Source organism: Eschscholzia californica, unplaced genomic scaffold (assembly GCF_041429995.1).
Source record: "Eschscholzia californica isolate CP2 unplaced genomic scaffold, dmEscCali1.0.p SCAF_3, whole genome shotgun sequence".
Taxonomy (NCBI): domain Eukaryota; kingdom Viridiplantae; phylum Streptophyta; class Magnoliopsida; order Ranunculales; family Papaveraceae; genus Eschscholzia; species Eschscholzia californica.
The window spans coordinates 12,536,122-12,555,228 of NW_028238420.1; the positions used below are offsets into that span (position 1 = coordinate 12,536,122).

Sequence of the window (19,107 nt, forward strand, 5' to 3'; positions counted from 1 at the left end):
ACCTTCAACAAAAGTTTCATTTAGGATTTCTCGAAGCTCATTTCAACAACCAACTCAAGAAGAAAGAAGATTACTAGTCAGAAATATGAATGAGTATAAAACCATGTCTGGGTTAATTTATGAGGAAACTCTTATAATAGTAGTAAGGGCAATGACTAGAGAGAGAGAGAGGAGAGATGAACAAATTTTTTTTCTTAGAGAGAGAGAGAGAGGAAAAAGGATTTTTTTATGTTTGAAGGTCGGCGACCTTCGCCGGTGAAAACGATGAGGGGGCGAGAAGATGAGGTGGCAAAGAGGCGATGAGATGGAGGAGAGAGATGATGACTAGTTAACGGAGTTAACGGTAACTGAAAACGGTGACCATCTGGGTATTTTTGATAAAGTAGGGAGCTAGGTAGGAAACTGGTAATAAAGTTGGGGGCTATTTGGGAAATAACTCGATTTAAAACAATATAAAGTAAGAAACAAGGAAATCACGTTAAGAAAAATAAAAACAAAATGGGGTGGAACCATTTTTTTTTTAGGGAATCCACTTGAAATATGATCGTCGGGGACTCCCAACGGTCATATTAGGGATTAAAAGCAGGGGAAGGAGTTCTCCAGTTGGAGCCCGATCCCATGCACATTGGAGTTTCTCTTGGTATATGTTGCTCTCCAACCTAGGGTCAGAATTATGTCCATGAGCCCGAAACCCGTCTCGAGCACAACCTGCCCAATCGCTAAGTTTTGGTGGACGGACATGGGTTAAAATCTCTACCCGCACACCCGCCATGCCCGAACCCACTTACGTCACCCATTGATAACCAACCAAATTACATCAACTTTCTGGGTTGATGAAGCCCAACAGTCAATGTTGTTAGACCTATCTTTTTTTTTTGTTAGATCTAGTTGAGATAATTACAATATGTTTAAGGGAAATCACACGAACCCAATACATTGCTTTGCAATGGCCCCAAGAGAATTCCTAGTGGGTCAGTGAAGTAGTGATTGGCTCTAAGGGAGCGAGAAGTGTGATAAGTTTATATTATCACAATCTCATTTCTTCATTAGTTTTCAATGTAGGGTTAAATTCTTAAAATAAACAACACAAATAACTTCTAGTTTTAGTCCCACATTATTTTCTAAGAATTAGGAAAGGTGTTTGAAGACTTTATAAATGAAGATGAAGAAGTGAACTTTTTCAAGTCATGGACTTACCCACAACCTGTCCGCCATACTCGAATTACCCCAGTGTCTTAATGGGCTTGGGCGAGCAATGGACAAAGTAAATTTCAAAATTGCATGTTCCATTAACCCGCTTCCCCTAACCACCATTTAAGTTTGTTGACTAACATGCCCGACCCGTTGTTTCAAGTGTCCATAAACGTCCATACCCGATTCCTACCCCTACTCCGACCTAAGAAAATCAATTATATAAAGTTCAATCGACTTTTTTCACAAAAGTCTCCTATCTTCCCTAAAATTTCCTCTGCCCCAAGGGAGAGGCTATTATAGAAAAATAAGTTAGGATCTTTTAGTCATGGAAGTAGACGTGACAAGAGCTATAATGGGTCGATTATTGTGGAAAATAAACCTCCATAAAGAAAGGGATAAGATAATCTTCGAATGTGGAGTTGGGTGGGATGAGAAATATAGTGAGAGAGACTGGTCGGCCTACTCGAACTCTATACCTAATTCTCACCTGTAAACACATCCCACCTCTACTCCTCCAGGTTTTTGGTAAATGTTTTCCTTGTTTATTGACCAGGCAAGTGTAACAAAAGAATAGTGGCTAGAAAGTGCCATTGGGGCACAATTTCGGTGCCCCCAATCAATCAATACAAGTTCTTCTACTAGATGTATTAATTTTCACTCTATCAATATCAAATTTAATATTTAGTATTGTAGGCCAATGGTTGTCTAGGTTAGTTATAGTCATAGGTTTGACGCCTCCTACCAACATCAATTTTGTTTTCATGTTCTACTCTGTTTGTAAATTTTAGATTGGTCTGTTTCTATGGGGAAATAAGAAAAAACCCGGGAAAAGAAGGTGGAAAACACGAAAAAAATTCACCAAAAACACCCCACAAGTCGCCTACCGGAGAGAGCCGACTACGGCCGGCTACTTCATACCTCATCTTCTTTGTTTCTTCTTTCTCTCTCTTCTCCGTGTCTTCTTTCTCTCTCTCCCTATCTCTTGTCCGTCTCTTCTTTCTTCTATGTTTCTTCTCTCTCTCTCGTCTCTATCTCCTTTCTTCTATGTTTCTCTCTCGTCTCTCTCTCTCTCTCTCTTCTATGTTTCTGTAAACAAAAAATGAAAATAAAAATAAAAGAATGTGGAGATGAAAAAGATAAAACTTTAACTATTGATAATTTTTCCAACACTTGGTTGAAGTGGTTGCTATTGGCATAAACTCCAAAATCTTGAAAGTCCCGATTTTGATTCTCGGAGGAGGTGGAATCCATGTATACTGAATTTGCATAGGCGGTTGTCATACTTATCACATCTTGATGATGTACTGATGTCTTATAATGACTAATGTATATCGTAGTCGATTTCTTAAAACCAAAAAAACATATGAATCATTTTCTATGTACTCTTAAATTTTTCATTTTAGTCCCTGAAGTAAATACCGAAGTATCTGAGTAAAAAGTAAAAAAAGATTGCTCCCTAAACAGCTCATGCCCCCTAAATACCACGGGGCTTCTACTAAGAGGAGTAGTGGATTGGGATTTTCATAGACATTGATAGACAAAATGTCCCGTAGACATTTGAAGACATTTCGGTGGTGGATGAATTATCTTCTCTCTTGTAACTTCTACTCATCCAATAAGTCTATGCAACATAGACTCTCTCTCTCTCTCTCTAGACTCAGGTAAGACAACAGACCTCTGAGATTGACAAAATCGACGACAATGGAGGAACCGATCGAAAACGACGACGAAGCTATATACGCATCGATAACCTCCGTCCATCCTCACCGTACTAACTACTTTTACACTCATCAATTAGGCATTCCAAGTCAACAAATTCTAACTCATTTCAACAATCAAACCTTACAAGAAGAATCAAAACTCCCTAAAATCCCAAATCGTTACTCCGATTCCTCCTCCGATGATGATGAATCATTCAATTCTTCTTCCGCCATCGCTTCGGCTTACGTTAGCATTAACAACAGTTTGAAGAAAATCGACGAATTTCAGTACGGTTTTTCCACTGAACAATCTCTCAGAAATAGTTCAAAATATGCAGGTAGTAAAGTTCTTGCTGAGTTCGTTGGTAGTGGTGGAGGTAATGGAATTTTTAAAGTTCCTCTTCGTGGTGCTATTCATCCTGGTCGTCCTGCAAGTTTTGAATTAAGACCTCATCCACTTAAAGAAACTCAAATTGGTGTATTTTTAAGAACAATTGTTTGTAGTGATAGTCAATTATGGGCTGGACTTGAATCTGGTTTGAGGTACTGGAATTATTCAGATGTTTATGCTGGTGGATGTGGAATTGGAAGAAGAGGGAGAGGAGATGAAGAAGCATCTCCGTTTTATGAATCAATTGAAACTTCACCGACGTTATGTTTGGTTGTTGATGAGGCTAATATGTTGATTTGGAGTGGTCATAAAGATGGGAAAATTAGGTTATGGAAGACTAATAACCAGGGTTTTGATGGAAGTCCATTCAAAGAAAGTCTTTCATGGTTTGCTCATCGTGGACCTGTTCTATCCATGGTTATGACTTCTTATGGTACTAATAATTACCTAATCTCATTTGATTTCTTTGTTCTAATTTAACTTTTGACCTAAATCATTACTGCATTTTCTTCACAGTGTTTTTGTTAAATCCCATTTGTTGGTTAAGAAATATCTATTTTTGGGTGTTAGAGGTAGGAATTTGAGTAACAAGAAAATGCAAACTAATACTTGGTTGCCTTAACAGTCTCAACTCTACATATGGCCTCATATATGCATACATTTCTAAAACTTTGTTTGAGCCCTAGATGCTCGTATCTTACTCTCCTTGATGTGGATCAGAAGGCTCATGTGCATTGCACTTTATGACATTGCTTAGGAAAATGTTCTAGACTTGGGTTTCTAGGTAGCATCTTGATTTACATATTTGCGAGACCTTTTTGTGTGAGCCTGACTACTAAATTGGTCAAGTTTAGAAATCTGGGTTAGTCAAGGCGTGCCCATGACTACCATTTGGAACTGGGCTGAGTACGCTTAGAAAGTGCTTTAATTATGTACAATGTTGATCGTACTCGGACGGTTGTTACATCATGTGGTATCAAATCTTAAGTGCTGATGGATTATCTGAAGCAGAAGGTTCATTTAGTTTCTTTGGATCTTTTTTGGGTTGCAATTTATACTCGTTCCATTTACTTTTAAATTTGTCTTATAGAAGCCGAACTCATCCAAAAGTAGTGCAATTCATCTAATTAGTTTGCATCATATTCCATTTTAATCTTTATGTTATCATTTGGAATCTAGGTGATCTCTGGTCTGGTTCTGAGGGTGGTGTTATTATGGTCTGGTCATGGGAATCTATAGAAAAATCTCTTAATCTACCGCCGGAGAAAAGACACATGGCTGTTGTATCACTGGAAAGATCGTATATTGACCTCAAGAATCAAGTTACCGTTAATGGTGTATGCTCCATCTCTGGTTCAGATGTAAAGTACTTGCTCTTTGACAAGTGTAGATCAAAAGTGTGGAGTGCTGGTCACACATCCTTTTCATTATGGTACGTTACGTCTATACTTCAGAAATTGATACATCTGGATAATAATAAAGAACAAACAAAATTATTCTTCTCAGTGATGGGGAGATTTTGGTTAGGAGTTATAGGGATATTAATATTTCCTTTATCTTTTGATTTTGTTTCTTTGGTTTACCAGAACCAATTGTGGAAATGGTTCTGCAGTTTAAATCAGCATATATTCTTTCGATAGAGATAGAAGTTATTGTTCATTTAACAGTTATGACTTATGAGTAAAAAACTTAGTATATTAAGTAATAAAATGTCTATCTAGACTTACTGCAAATCTGTATCTTTCAGAGAGTTCTTGCACCTTGTTCCTGATGATTCTCTCTTGGATGGTAACGATGATACGATGGCTCCATCCTCGTATGAAAATAGAGTTCCAGTCATTGACTTATTTCATTTTGGACCCTTGTGCATCGTATTTTGCCACTATCATTTCGTTATTATGTCTGATAGTGATATCTCTAAGAAGAATTAGTGTTTGATTCATTTCATAGGGATGCTCGGACAAGGGAACTTCTGAAGGTTTTTAATGTAGATGGGCAGGTTGAGAATCGTGTTGACTTGTCTACAGTACAGGATACATCTATAGATGATGATATGAAGGTAAAGTTTGCTTCGGTGTCAAAGAAAGAGAAGATTCAAGGATCTATTAGCTTCTTCCAGCGATCGTGCAATGCATTGATGGGAGCAGCTGATGCTGTCCGACGCGCTGCTGCTAAAGGAGCATTTGGTGATGATAAGAAGACAGAAGCCATAGTACTCACAATAAATGGAATGATCTGGACAGGATGCTCAAATGGATTGCTTGTGCAGTGGGATGGAAATGGAAATAAATTACAAGAGTTTCATCATCATTCTTTTTCAGTTGAATGTTTTTGTACACTTGGGTCACGCATATGGGTAGGGTATGTCAGTGGCATGGTTCAAGTTCTGGATCTTGAGGGTAATCTTGTTGGAGAATGGGTTGCTCACACTGGTCCTATTATAAAAATGGCTGTTGGTTTTGGTTATGTATTTACATTGGCCAATCATGGTGGTATTCGTGGATGGAGCATTGCATCCCCAAGCCCTCTTGACAGGATATTGCGATCAGAACTAGCGAACAAAGAGAATCTCTACACAAAGCTAGAAAATTTGAAAATACTGACAGGGACATGGAATGTTGGACAGGAAAGAGCTTCTCTTGATTCAATTTTAGCCTGGCTGGGTTGTGCAGCAGTAGAGGTTGGCATTGTCGTTGTTGGATTGCAGGAGGTGGAAATGGGTGCAGGTTTTCTTGCAATGTCCGCAGCAAAAGAAACTGTAAGGTTTTCTCACGTTGCCTAACCTTACTGTAGTATTTTTGAAACACTAGAGTATTTCATTTGCAATGCCAAAACTTTTTAATAATCTAAGTGAAGACTAGAAACATGTATTCTAGAAGAAATTTAGTAAGAATCATCTTACTACAAAGTTGAGGTTGTGAAATAGCACCCCAGATGGCCACGTTCTCCCAATCATCTGAAAACATTTTATAAATGTCGCATGCTGTTTATAAGTTTTGGTTTTAAGTACAGTGAAGTTTGTTTATATAATGATGCTTTAGAAGTCATTTTAACAAGTATGCAAACAAATCCATACATCATCTTACATGGTAAGGTATTGTTTGGAGTGAGGCTTTGAAACAGTAAATAGTCTAGGTATTCGGCAAATGTTGGCTTAAACTTGAAGTGCCAATTACTTTTTTCTGGAAATGGTAAAACTTTTAGTTATCTCTTACATCAGCCGTCGGCACCTTATTCTAATCTCAGTGGCTTACACCCTCTTCTCAAAGGTAACTGCCTCATTTAATTCAGACTCATCCAGACATTGCTTCACAGCCAAGATTACCCTGTCATTTATGATGAGGTATTAAGTCTTTGCCTGGTCGGCCCAGAACTTGTTCCATACAGATTTGTAGGAAAAAAGTGCTATCCAAAAAAGTTAATAAGAAGAAAAGTAGGCAGGGGAAAGATTCTGATGGAGTTGATTAGCGTTTTAGCAACCGCTGAAACCTGATGTATGCAGGTTCCAGAATCTGAGTTCCTATCTATTTGGTACCATTGATTACGATTACCATGAATAAATTTTTCCAGTTCCTTCCCAGATAGCCATGTCTCTACACATTAGGACCAAGAAAAGCACCCAATTGTCGTGCTGGGTCTTGGTGATCCTCTACCATCTCAACCATCGTTCTCTTATAACTTGTATCTAGTTGTAGCGAAAGTCAAATGAGTTTTCTGGTTTAGACTCTGCTTTCTTTTATGAAATTTGTTGTATCTGTGGATTCAACGGAACTAGCTTCTCATATTTGTATTTGTCATTTTACTGAGTCTAGTGGTGTTCGCCCACCTCATTAGGCAAACCGTACTCATATTTTATTTACTGAATTCATATCTAGCTTCGTTTATGGCGCATCATCTCAAAATAGCTTCTCTTCCAATAGATCAAAAGTAAGCAAAACCGTTACAGTGGTATAGAGTCATAGACACTATATTTTTTTTTTTTTTTGGAATCTCATAACTTCATTCAAGCCAAAAGGCAAAGGAGTACAACAAGAAGTTAAAATGAGAACAAACAAACAATTTGGTTAAAACAAGAGACCAAATTGAGTAAGTAGAATTAACCTAACACAGACCGGGCCAAAACATGAGCCTCCGTGTTAGCCTCTCGCGGACAATGAGTAAGTGTCCTTAAACGAGTAGCATCTAACTCAACCCTAGCATCTAGAATGAACGGTCGGATTCTCCAGGGTATGTCATAGACACTATATATGTAGACGCTATATATGTGATAGCTCCCATATATTCACCTCCAACCAACCCCCCCATTTTAGGAACATTATTATCATTTACAACTATTTCCGACTGTAGGTAGGTCTTGAAGGAAGTTCCAATGGGCAGTGGTGGCTGGATACCATAGGAGGAGCCTTAGATGAAGGAACAACTTTTGAACGTGCAGGATCTAGGCAGCTTGCGGGTTTGCTCATAGGTGTATGGTAAGTACCCGAACAGAGATCTGGTATGACTTTGGAACACTTTTACTCATAGGAAACTTTAAGTCCACAAAGTCGAAAGACATCAGTCAGTTTTTATTTTCTTGAACAGCATTATTTTCTATCTGGTATTACAAGCTAGTAACTTTATACAGGGTTAGGAAGAATCTAAAACCACATGTTGGGGACGTCGATGCTGCAGCAGTTGCATGTGGTCTTGGGCGTGCTATTGGTAACAAGGTACATCTGAACATTCCCTGAAATCGGAGCTTTAGGTGTAGAAAGGATTTTGTAGTAATACTATCACATCTTATCATATTTCTCGTCCTTTTACTTCATACATATGATAATATTTGCTGAATAGGGAGCCGTAGGTTTAAGAATGAGAATCTTTGGTCGGGCAGTTTGTTTTGTGAATTGTCACTTTGCTGCACATTTAGAAGCAGTCAATCGCCGCAATGCTGATTTTGACCATGTCTACCGAACAATGGTCTTCAACCGGCCGTCAAACCTACTCAATGCTGTAGCTGGTATGATGTCAAACTTGTTTCTGTCTATCACTTTTGCCTGCTTCGCTTATTTATTTCGTCTGCTTTATTCTTCTGACTTGCCATTGGTACTTTCTGTTGCAGCTGGTGCCTCTGCTGTTCAAACTGTTCGAGCTACAAACGTATGTAGTCTTTGAACTTATATTATACACTTGTCCATCTTCAGGTTTACTACTTTATAGATTTGTTGCCTTTGAAGTCTGAAATTGCAAACGAAACAGGTGCTTTTACCAGCGTTGGGCCCCAATTCTGAAGTTGTGAGGCCTGAGTTATCTGATGCAGATATGGTTGTATTTCTTGGTGATTTCAACTATCGGCTTTACGATATCTCATATGATGAAGCAAGGGACTTTATTTCTCAAAGATGCTTTGATTGGCTCAGAGAAAGGGATCAGCTCAGAGCGGAGATGAAAGCTGGGAACGTTTTTCAAGGAATGCGAGAAGGGGTTGTAAAATTTCCTCCTACATATAAGTTTGAAAAGAACCAAGCTGGTTTAGCAGGTATTAATTTCCAGGAATTTTTTTGGCATCTATGTTGATATGGGTATACGGACAGATTTGTCTATTTCAGTGCTTTCCGGGTTTCTTAGTTATTTTCTCGTTCCAATCCACTTTGTGGGGGAAAAGCTCGGAAACTCGACACTCCTCACGTTTACCCAAGTCAGTATGACAGGATGATCTAGTGTGCTCAAAGCCCGAGGGCGGTAACCTCTCAGCCTGCTAGAATCAGTGGGTCGGGCTCAGGTACTGAAATCCTGCCCTGGAGCACTCCCAAGTCAGAGGGAGCTTGCTAAGCAGCCCGACTCGGCTCAGGCTCGGGCGTAGCCGGAGTCGATCTTGGTGAAGTGTCCGACTCTAGGGTTTGGCCGAGTAACTCGGCTGAGTCACGAGTCATCTTCATCTATTCTTTCCCCATTTTCGTTATTTTCTATTAAATTAACGGTTTATCCTGAGAACTATGTGACAAAATGTAAAAGTCAGCCTAACTCGGTTTGAACTTTGAAGCATATGCATGAAAATTACATAAGAACTAATATGCCATCATTTGCACATAACCCTGGGCCTGACTCGGCCGAGTAACTCGGGCTTGGCACTTGGCCGGTCCTGAGCTGAGTTCGAGTTTAACAGCTTAGGAAGCTTGATAGTTAGCCCCATATAATGGAAGTAGTTGGATTTAAGATCCTAACTTCCACATATATAATTACTTCACACTGAAATCCTCCCATTTTAGTATCCTTTGAGACATTGCAGGGAGGGAGAAAGGGAAAGTGTTGTGTTTTACTTGGAGAGAGAGAGTTTGGTCTCTGTATCTTTTTCCCTCTCTCGCTCCCTGCTCTCGATCTGCTCCTTTCTCTTATTCATGTATCCATTGGTTTTCTAATACTTGGATCTATTACATTTGCAAAGCGACTGCCCTAGTCTGCATAGTATCTTGATAGCCAAATATTTACCTTCCACCTAACCTATGCTTCATGAAGAATTGCCTCTGGCCAGCCCCGCCCAGCCCGATTCCCACCCCTATCCCAGCGGCTTCCAGCACTACCAGTTGCAACGGGGAACTAAGAAACTTATCGGGAACAATCTTTTTCTCTCTTTTTAATACCTTAACTCTACTTCTCTAGGGTATGATTCTGGTGAGAAGAAGCGCATTCCTGCTTGGTGTGACAGAATATTATATCGTGATAGCCGCTCTTTTTTGGCTTCAGTGCCTGACTGCAATTTAGAGTGCCCTATTGTATCTTCAATTCTACAGTAAGTATCAATCTAGATTTCTCTATTGCAAACACATGCATTTTCAGTTGGTGTAAGACTTGGATTTTCCTTTATCAGTTATGATGCTTGCATGGAAGCAACAGACAGTGATCACAAGCCTGTTCGCTGCATATTCCGTGTAGATATTGCCCATGTTGACGAATCAATAAGAAGACAAGAGTTTGGAAAAATTATGCGAACCAATCAGAAAATTAAGTCTTTGCTTGAAGAATTGGGCAAAGTTCCTGAAACGATTGTTAGCACAAACAACATTATCCTCCAAAACAAGGACATCTCTGTTCTTAGAATTACAAATAAATCCGAGAGAGATGAAGCTATGTTTGAAATTATTTGTGAAGGTCAGTCGACCATCGACGATGGTGGGGAAAATCAAGATCCTCGGCCAAGAGGTTCTTTTGGCTTTCCTCGCTGGCTTGAGGTATATTTTCTCCCTGCTGTTTACATGTTCTAACGTCAACCATGGTTATTAATCTAGGATATCAGGAATGAAATAGATACACTATCATGATGATCCTTTTGAACACTGATCCTTTTTTAGTTTGGTTGCGTCTGAATATGCTTAAATAAGCTAAACTGTGCTTTTAGCATGTTTTGGGAATGTGTTTGGTTGAAAGAAACTACTTATTTTAAGCTAGAAAAACCTCTGTCTAAAAACCAGAAGGCAAAAAAACTGATTCGTTTCTTGCTTTTTACCACCAAACTCCACCAGTACCACTACTACATGTTCACCAATCACCACCGCACCACATGTTCATCACCACCACCATTATACCACCATCACCTCATCTCCACCTATACATGCCACCACCACCACCACCATCACCTCATCTCCACCTATACATGCCCACCACCACCACCACCACCTCCACCAACACATGCCCACCACCACCACTATCACCTCCACCACTATCACCTCCACCAACACTGCCCACCACCACCATTGTACCACCATCACCAGAACTCCACCAACACAGGCCCACTACCACCACTCCACCACCACCGTTCCTATACCATCGTCTTAAACTCCCAGGGCCATGACCACCACCATCGCCACCACCAGTATACCACTATCACCACACCACCACCACCGACTTTAAACCATCATCATCACCACCGACACTTTTTTAATTTTTAATCTTTTTCTTACATCTATTTGAATATTTAAATTTGTATCATGATAGTCAATATCTGTGTTTCTTTATTTACTATATTTCTTATTAATAATATTTAAACACACATATTAATATTTTGTTAATTAAGAGCTACCAATTTTTCTTTATATGAAAACCCATATTTTAGTTTTTTAAGATTCAAAAGCACTTTTACTATAGCGTACCAGACAACTCAAGTAGATTACTGGAAAAGCTTTTTTATCTGAGAGTTGAGCTCTTGATATAAGCTATCTGCGTACCCAAATGAGACGTAAGTGTGGCTAGTGTATATATGCTAATCAAGTTCAAAGGATTTGCTTTGACTCCAATACAAAAGGTAAACTTAAGGCTAAAAAATATCGTCAGTCCTTTTGGAGATAGGTTCCTTCAGTAAAAAGCTACATGTGATGTTGGTGTGATAAAATTTTAACTACCTTTGTTTTAGATATTTAATGTGTGTCCTACTTATATTTTAATTTTAACCATAAACTTGGTTCTCAGCTTATTACCCTAAAACTCTATAAAACAAGGGTGATGTTGTTATAGCCTAAAAGTATGCATCTGATGAGCCTTAAGAGTCTATATGATTATGTGATTGAGAAAGACAGAACTGTACATATTAAAAACGTATGACGTTTCAGTAAAAATATGTACGAATTCTGTGCTTGACTCGACTCCCCGAGATTATCTTACCATTGATCCCAACAGTTTTAAGATTGATGTCGCTCATCTCCATGAAATTATGGTAATGAGCCTTAGGATGATCCAAGGAGTCATTAGGTCGACTACAAAGTTGGTCTAGCACTACTCATAGATCATGATTGCTAGCGTACAGGAAAGGAAAGCGATTACAAGGAATACCAATCACGTAATGTGATTCATAGTGATCACAATAGGTTAAAAGAAAGAACGATGGAGATTGATTTGTTTAGATTATTTGCTTGACACTTCCAAGGGAAAGAGAATATAAAACTCACCCACCCCCTGGTTCTGTGATTCCCCCTTTAGAAGGAACCACGTTCCTCCTCGAAATGTGCTCTTGGTTCATTTTTGCATACCAAACACCATTGCGGGATGAGATTCCTGGTAATCGGATTCCATCCCGCACGCCAAACATGGCCATTATGTTTTGATGAGCAGTTCTCTTGAATTTGGTAAGTATTGTGATTCTCACTTCCGTGAGACATGGATGGGTCTTATGAATTGGTTCTTTGGGTTCTCCTTTTCTAGTTTTATTTTTTCCCCAAACCGTACTTACGTTATTAATGATATTTTCTAGGTAACTCCAGCAACTGGTGTAATCAGACCTGGACAAGTTATAGAAGTCTCTGTGTACCACGAGTTGTTCTATACGCTGGAAGAGTTCGTCGATGGGGTTCCTCAGAACTTTTATTGTGAAGACACGAGAGACAAGGAAGTAACGTTGGTGGTGAACATTCGGGGTAGTCTCTCAACCAAAACAGTAAGCCACCGGATTCGGGTACGTAATAGCTGCACATCAAGATCTACACGTGTAAACTCAAAATACACAGATTCTAGTAATACCCATGAAAACGTCCTCCAAAGATCGGATTTTCGGCCCCTTAATGGTTCCTCTGATGTGGCTGAAGATCTCCGGAAATTACAACTCCGCTTTGAAGGGAAGTAAGTATGTGTTTGTGGCAAATTATCAACGACTAAATCAGTATAATATCCATCAATTGGCTAGAGTGCAAAGTATTGAAGATGCATATGAATGTAAATATTCCTGGATCCTGGTAATCATTTTATTCATCTGGGAGAGCAGGTTCAATTTGTTTATTTCTTGTCAGTTACCCAGATGATATTTTTTAGAGTATTCACAAGAAATAACTCGTTTATATTCGGTCATCCGATCCGTGTTATAGAAAAGATGAAAGCAGGGAATGGACTTTGTTAGTGTATTTCTCTTTTTTTTTCTTCTTCAGTGTTTCAAGTGTTCACTTGTTTGTATAATTTAGTTTAATGGTTTTGTGTTTGTAAACAAGCAGAAGATTAGGGCGTTTTCCAAGTGTGTTATGAAGTTGTGTTTGAATAACAATATTGGGTTATAACTTTCTTTTCTGTGTCTCCTGATTTTCTGTTTTTCTTTTCCTTTTTGTTTGGTTCAAACTTTTAAACAATAAGAGTACAACACACAATTATATATGTGATATATCATTTGGCTTTGATGATCGATACCCTTCTCAGGCGAAGGTTATGCTGGGATTTGTCGTACATATGTACTCTAAGTAATTCTTTATTTGTTGAATTCGTGATTACTTATATAAGTGTAGTTCTGAGAAATGTTTATTTGTGCATGTGATACACAGTAGAAACATTACGTGTTGCTACCTATAGCTCGTGATCTTGACTGGCGATAGACGATTGAGATCATGACACGAAGGCAATCATTTGATAATGGGATGAGTCTGTTTTCAGGAGTTTGACCTAAAATGTGTTGAAACATATTAAGCTTGTGTAAAATGGTTAAGAGTCGGTACATACCTCCAATCAGTGAGGTCCTTGTGATCCAATATCTGAGGTCGTTGGGTTCCTTCGATTGCTGAGTGGGATTGGACACACTAATAAGGTTGAGAAATTCTATTCATTTCTCTATTTTAGTCCCTCCCCCAGCCATCCGTTGATGTGACGACATCACTGGAGTATATTTCTCACCATTCTCTCTCCATTCCACACTCAAGTGATACGTCGCCACATCAGCGGAGGGCCGGGGGAATAGAATTTCTCAAAAAAGATACCTATATGAGAGATATTCGCTTGTAGTCACAAAAGTGTATCTTGAGTCATGACAACAGTGTCTTATTAGCCCTAGACGTTTTTTTAGGTACGTCTACACGTAAGTTGTTATGATCCTGTGAGAAGGATAAAGATGTAATTGCAACTACGGTCCACTGAATAAGTATCTGATGATGAGACAAGACTAGTTATGGATATTAGATGAGTGGGTAGGAGGTTCCACGATAGGTTATTGGTGTTATTCTTGTGTCAGGGGAGGGTTCGGCTATCTTCTTTACGTCTCAGAGCTAAGGTTGGATGCTTCACAATAATTTTCAGATTTTAGTATTGATAGAAAAGTAACTTTAATCATATCTTGAAAGCATAATGTTACAAAATCTTACTGCAATTCTCTCACTGGTGACGGAGGAAGACAACGTGGACAGGTCATGGGTTGTAAATCACATCGGTTGATAGGGCAGGCTCGTCACGACATGTTGATATTATTTATAGACGTTAAGGAAGGCATTTGAGCTCAAGGAAAGGAAATAAGTGCTCTAAATGTGGTGCTACTATTGCTACTCATATTAATGTTGAAAAGAAAGATATTAGTAGCAACACCAATACTAGTACTGCTCACAGTGCTACTGCTACTAGTAAATTGTCTAACCCGAACGTCGACACTGAGTCAACGATGGGCTTGGCACATGTAGAAGCATTTCGGCCAACGTCACCTGGCCATAGTCCTGGTGTAGGGCACTCACTTCAACATTGACAAATCAATATAGTTTAGTCTTTAAAAAACTATATTTAAAAAGCGTAACATATGCAGGGCCGTCTTTATATAAAGAGGTGGACGATAGTTTTCAATTGCTTACAAAGTAATAACTCTTCATATAAATTCGGTCAAGCTACCATTAGAACATATAGTTATAATTAGTGATAGAACTGAACTACATATTAATTTCTTGGATAAAAAAAACACGAGTTTTTTACATCACAAGATTGTTTAAAACAAGAAACAAAACAGACCTTGCTTTGGCCATTTCGTGTGTCTACTACATATATTAGAACAAAAAAGAACAAGATAGTGAGTGGTTAGGATCCACAAATCCCCTGAAATATCAACCGTCCTATTACTTTTAAACTTGTATGTGGTCGATCAACTAACATAACCGTGGACTTGATTGCTCATTTTCAGCATCATATAGTGATGCAACTTGGGCACATCTGATTTCCGAAGTGGCTTCAATATAAACTCTTCGGCTCCCTCTTCCAAACACCTATTTTCATTCAAAACCTTTTAACTTTCCAAAACGACTAAATACTAAACAAAATTACTTCAAAAATTAGGTCGATATCGCATATCTAACGACAATTTTCATTTGTTTGAAAAGTTGACCCGTCTGTACATACAGATTGATTACGGTTGAAACTCTACGGGATACATACGGCCACAATTTCCTCGTGTGAAAAGGCCGTGTGCAGAAAAGGGCCACCCCTCCGTACACAACACTTCCGAGCTTCTATGTTTCTATAAGATCCGCACCGATTTGGAAGCAATGAAATTTGAGTGCTAAACTGAAAAACACAACAGAGTACAAAAGAAAAAGGAGATATTACCTGCTTATTCTAGTAGGGACATTTTCTGAAGACATAATCACCACTGGAATCTGTCTTAGAGTTGAAGATTCCTATAAATTAACCATATGACAGACAGAAAGAGTTGATTAGTAATTGGTTATTTTAAAAGCATACTTAGTTTATATGGCTAATTTGTTTTAGTATATAAAGTGTGTAGAATAAAAGGTCTAAAATATCATGAAAGGGGACTGATCCACCGTGGGTGCCTCCGGTCTTTTGCTCTTAGCCCATCCCTCTTGACTCTCTTCGTTTGTCAGTCTCAGACTGCGCAGTCCGAGACCAACAGATTGGGGCAGGCAAAGGACACTCAGACTAGACTGGATCCGTGTTGTTCAAGTCCATAACGCATTAAGCCCAACCCAACTGCCCTCGGACTGTTCCAACCCATAGGGCGCTAAGAGAGAAGTCCAAGAGTTAAAAAAAAAAAACGGGAATGCTACAATGACAAAATCCTTGACATGATGAGTTATTTTCACTAAAAGACAAAAGTTTTTCAAAATTTGACTTTGATCTGAACCGTTCTTTTACCCGTGTGATTCATCGTGTCAAGAGTCAAAAATTCTTTGTACACTTAACATTTCCCTTAAAAAAAAGGCCCGCTTGTAGACGGGCCCATCCACCGTCTCTTCTTGATATTATATTATTCTATACAAGAACTGCTAAACTGAATCTCCAAAGAATCAAAACTAGAGCAAGTACACAACACACGCTTTAAAAAAGTAGTAGTTTATACAAGAGGACAGAAGGGCATGGCATCTTCACCAGAAACTTGTCTCCTGTGTGTCCGGTGAACTATTTTACTAAGGTTGACATTCTTATTCATTTTAATATTAAGGACAAAATGTCAAACTAATATAAATATATAATCCAATGAGGGGTGACCAAGACATTGGGCACATGTCTACATTTTAGGGTTTTTTTTTTTCCAATTAAGCCCTTAGTTTGCAATCAATTGAAATTTTTATATTTTAGCATAACGTCCACCTTTAGTAATGCTAGAAGATATTACAAGTCATTGTAAACTCCACACTTAAACAAAATCAACGGCCTCCACTTTTAAGCCGACTCATTCTCTATATCGATGAACTTTTTACTCTACATAGAGTGTTGATTTGTGTTCAGGCCAGTAAGTCTATTTTTGTAACTTCTTCTATCATTTTTCTAAACCATTAAAAAAGGAGACTGAAACTTTCCCAACTACTCTTTTAATAAAGTTAGGAGAACCAAAAGAGCAAGAAGAGATAATAGAAAGAGACTTTGAAATAAGACATAGAAAAGACTTTGAAGATATTTTTTCTCTTGTTGTGATTGACTAGGTAGGAGTTGGTGGAAGAGAGGTGTTACCTTAACCCTTTTAAGTAGGTCAAATCCTGTCATCTCTGGCATGCAATAATCTGTTATTATCATGTTCACTTTCTGCTCTTCCTGTTCTCAACCCAAACAAAATATATAATTACATAAATATCACCCTCCATTCTAAACCCTAATTAACCAATGTGGGACTAATATTTACCTTGTCATTATCATTATCATTTTCCTTCCCTTCACCTAACACTTCTAATGCTCTTTTTCCACTATCTACCGTTGTCACTGCATCAAATTGAACACCACCCATAGAGAGATTATAAGGAAAAAGAGAGAGAGATTAGGAGAGAGATTATAAAGAAACGTTATGATCAAGAACAAACAACCAAGAAAAGCAGTAAAAAAAAGTAAACAATCACACGACCGCCCATCAGTCATGCATCAATCCAAAAATACACGGTTTTACGCACCACAGACTGGATTTGATATCGACCCATATTGAAGACGCTTTAAAAAATACGCGGTTTTATGCACCACTGACTGGATTTGATATCGACCCATATGGAACCTACTTTTAAGAAGAAAAGAGAAAGAGAGTATTAAAAAAAGTATTATACCTCTGTAAGAAGAATTCTTGAGTAACCTCTCAACCAACATCCGATCAATCTTACTATCATCAACGGCAAGAATATGTAAAACTTCTGATCCACATTTATCTCCACCGTCTACCATACCCATGTTTGAAATTTTAGAAGTCGCCGGAAAACTTGACATTTCCGGCAAGAATGAGAAGAGAAAGAACACGAATGCTAAATCTTTGATATTCTTCCACTCTCTCTTTCTCTCTCCTTATCTTTTTGACATTAGATGAGAAAGAAAGGGGATGGTTTTATAGAAGGAAGGAAATATGAAGAATGAGTAGTTGCTTGAAAAACGATTATGGTCAGAAGATTTTCATCGGATTCGGAAGATATTTTGGTCTTGTCAATTTCCGGCAGCTCAGCCAAATCAGAAAAAAAAGATAATGAGAGATTTGAGTTTGAGAAGACAGACAGATGATGACTTGTTTTAAAAGAAGTTTGTACAGAGAGAAAGTGATGATGTAAGGGGAAGATTTTGTTTTGATTATGGATGAGGGGTTGATGAACTTTGAACAGTGACAGGGGCAGCTCTATATTTAAACAGAGGTATAAAATTCGTCATCAAAGTCAATGATTTGACTTGATAAAAATGAAGGGTTGTGATCAAAAGAGGTCTTTTCATGTCATATCTAGATAGGAGTATCTTTTTGGACTCTAAGCAATCTCTGATCCAAAATTAAGTCACAAATTGTGATTGAGAAATAGGTTTTTTTTAGAGTTTTTTCATTAAGATTTTCTTCCATACAACACTAAATTTAGATCTCTTAGGATGACGATGTGGAGGTAGTTAAATAGAGATATCTCAATAAAACAGTATATATTTAGAGTTGTCATATAGAAATATCTCTAATTGTCTAATTTATCAATATTTGGTTTCAACCAAAAGAAATCAAGTCTTCGTATATTCTCAAAATAACTAAATATTTTTTTACAAAAACAATCATGTCATATAAGTAAATAAATAAATAAAAATAGATTTTTACATTAGAGACACAATAGAATTGAGGATCTTTATTTTCGTCACCTATGAATGAGATTTTCAATTGGAACTTGTCACATAAGACGGATAGTGATTTTCTTGAGTTTTGCACTGGAGATGCTCTTAGATAGCCAAAATGACCATATTCAATTTTTTTTACCAAAAATATCCTAATGTAAAAGAAAGTCTAGACATGCAAAACTCTCCAATGTTTTCTTCATCCGATCAAAACTCTTATCTCTCTCAAGCTTCCACTCGAACCTCTTCTCAGAGAAACCCTTTTACCATTCTTCTTTAATAACCAGAAATATCGAACTCACTCTCTTGCATCTTACCTATTTCCACTTGAAAATCCTAATCCAGTCTCACGCTCGTCTCTACTCGGCAGGGTTTTCGATTTAGTTAAGATAAGTTCATCTTGGATAGGGCTTTTTAGTTTGTTTCATCTTCATTGCTGGTATTTACATTGTTTCATCTTATGTGCATTTTGTTTGTCAATCTTATATCTGTAGAAACCAGACCTGTTTTTGGACAATTTGGGCAACCAAACATTGTCAAAATCATGATCAACACGAA

At 38.1% G+C, this 19,107-nt stretch overlaps 2 protein-coding genes across 3 annotated transcripts; one reads left to right on the plus strand and one right to left on the minus strand.

Moving 5' to 3' along the window:
* The first annotated feature begins 2,611 nt into the window (after positions 1-2,611).
* Positions 2,612-13,314, plus strand: LOC147548488 (type II inositol polyphosphate 5-phosphatase 15-like). Of its 2 annotated transcripts, XM_086671425.1 has the most exons (11): positions 2,612-3,718; positions 4,465-4,717; positions 5,236-6,043; positions 7,633-7,757; positions 7,910-7,994; positions 8,119-8,284; positions 8,387-8,424; positions 8,524-8,803; positions 9,925-10,054; positions 10,133-10,493; positions 12,506-13,314. In XM_086671425.1, the coding sequence occupies exons 1-11, from the start codon at positions 2,896-2,898 to the stop codon at positions 12,872-12,874; spliced, it is 3,438 nt and encodes a 1,145-aa protein (XP_086527551.1). In that variant the 5' UTR covers positions 2,612-2,895; the 3' UTR covers positions 12,875-13,314. The 2 variants fall into 2 exon arrangements, with proteins under 2 accessions (XP_086527551.1, XP_086527550.1); XM_086671424.1 differs by having other exon boundaries at positions 8,119-8,424.
* Positions 13,315-14,853: 1,539 nt separating this feature from the next.
* On the minus strand, positions 14,854-17,996 carry LOC147548489 (two-component response regulator ORR3-like). Its single transcript, XM_086671427.1, has 5 exons — positions 17,529-17,996; positions 17,120-17,196; positions 16,951-17,031; positions 15,586-15,656; positions 14,854-15,245 (listed from the first exon to the last, which is right to left on the minus strand). The coding sequence occupies exons 1-5, from the start codon at positions 17,683-17,685 to the stop codon at positions 15,125-15,127; spliced, it is 507 nt and encodes a 168-aa protein (XP_086527553.1). The 5' UTR covers positions 17,686-17,996; the 3' UTR covers positions 14,854-15,124.
* Positions 17,997-19,107: the final 1,111 nt, after the last annotated feature.

Bases quoted from the DNA above. Each gene is read 5' to 3' on its own strand.
- LOC147548489 (XM_086671427.1), bottom strand. From the start codon at position 17,685: ATGTCAAGTTTTCCGGCGACTTCTAAAATTTCAAACATGGGTATGGTA. The intron at 15,657-16,950 runs GTAACACCTCTC...GTTAATTTATAG, and splicing joins ACCTACTTAAAAGGGTTAAG to GAATCTTCAACTCTAAGACA. The intron at 15,246-15,585 runs GTAATATCTCCT...GAATGAAAATAG, and splicing joins GTCCCTACTAGAATAAGCAG to GTGTTTGGAAGAGGGAGCCG.
- LOC147548488 (XM_086671424.1), top strand. From the start codon at position 2,896: ATGGAGGAACCGATCGAAAACGACGACGAAGCTATATACGCATCGATA. The intron at 8,804-9,924 runs GTATTAATTTCC...CTACTTCTCTAG, and splicing joins GAACCAAGCTGGTTTAGCAG to GGTATGATTCTGGTGAGAAG. The intron at 10,055-10,132 runs GTAAGTATCAAT...TTCCTTTATCAG, and splicing joins ATTGTATCTTCAATTCTACA to TTATGATGCTTGCATGGAAG.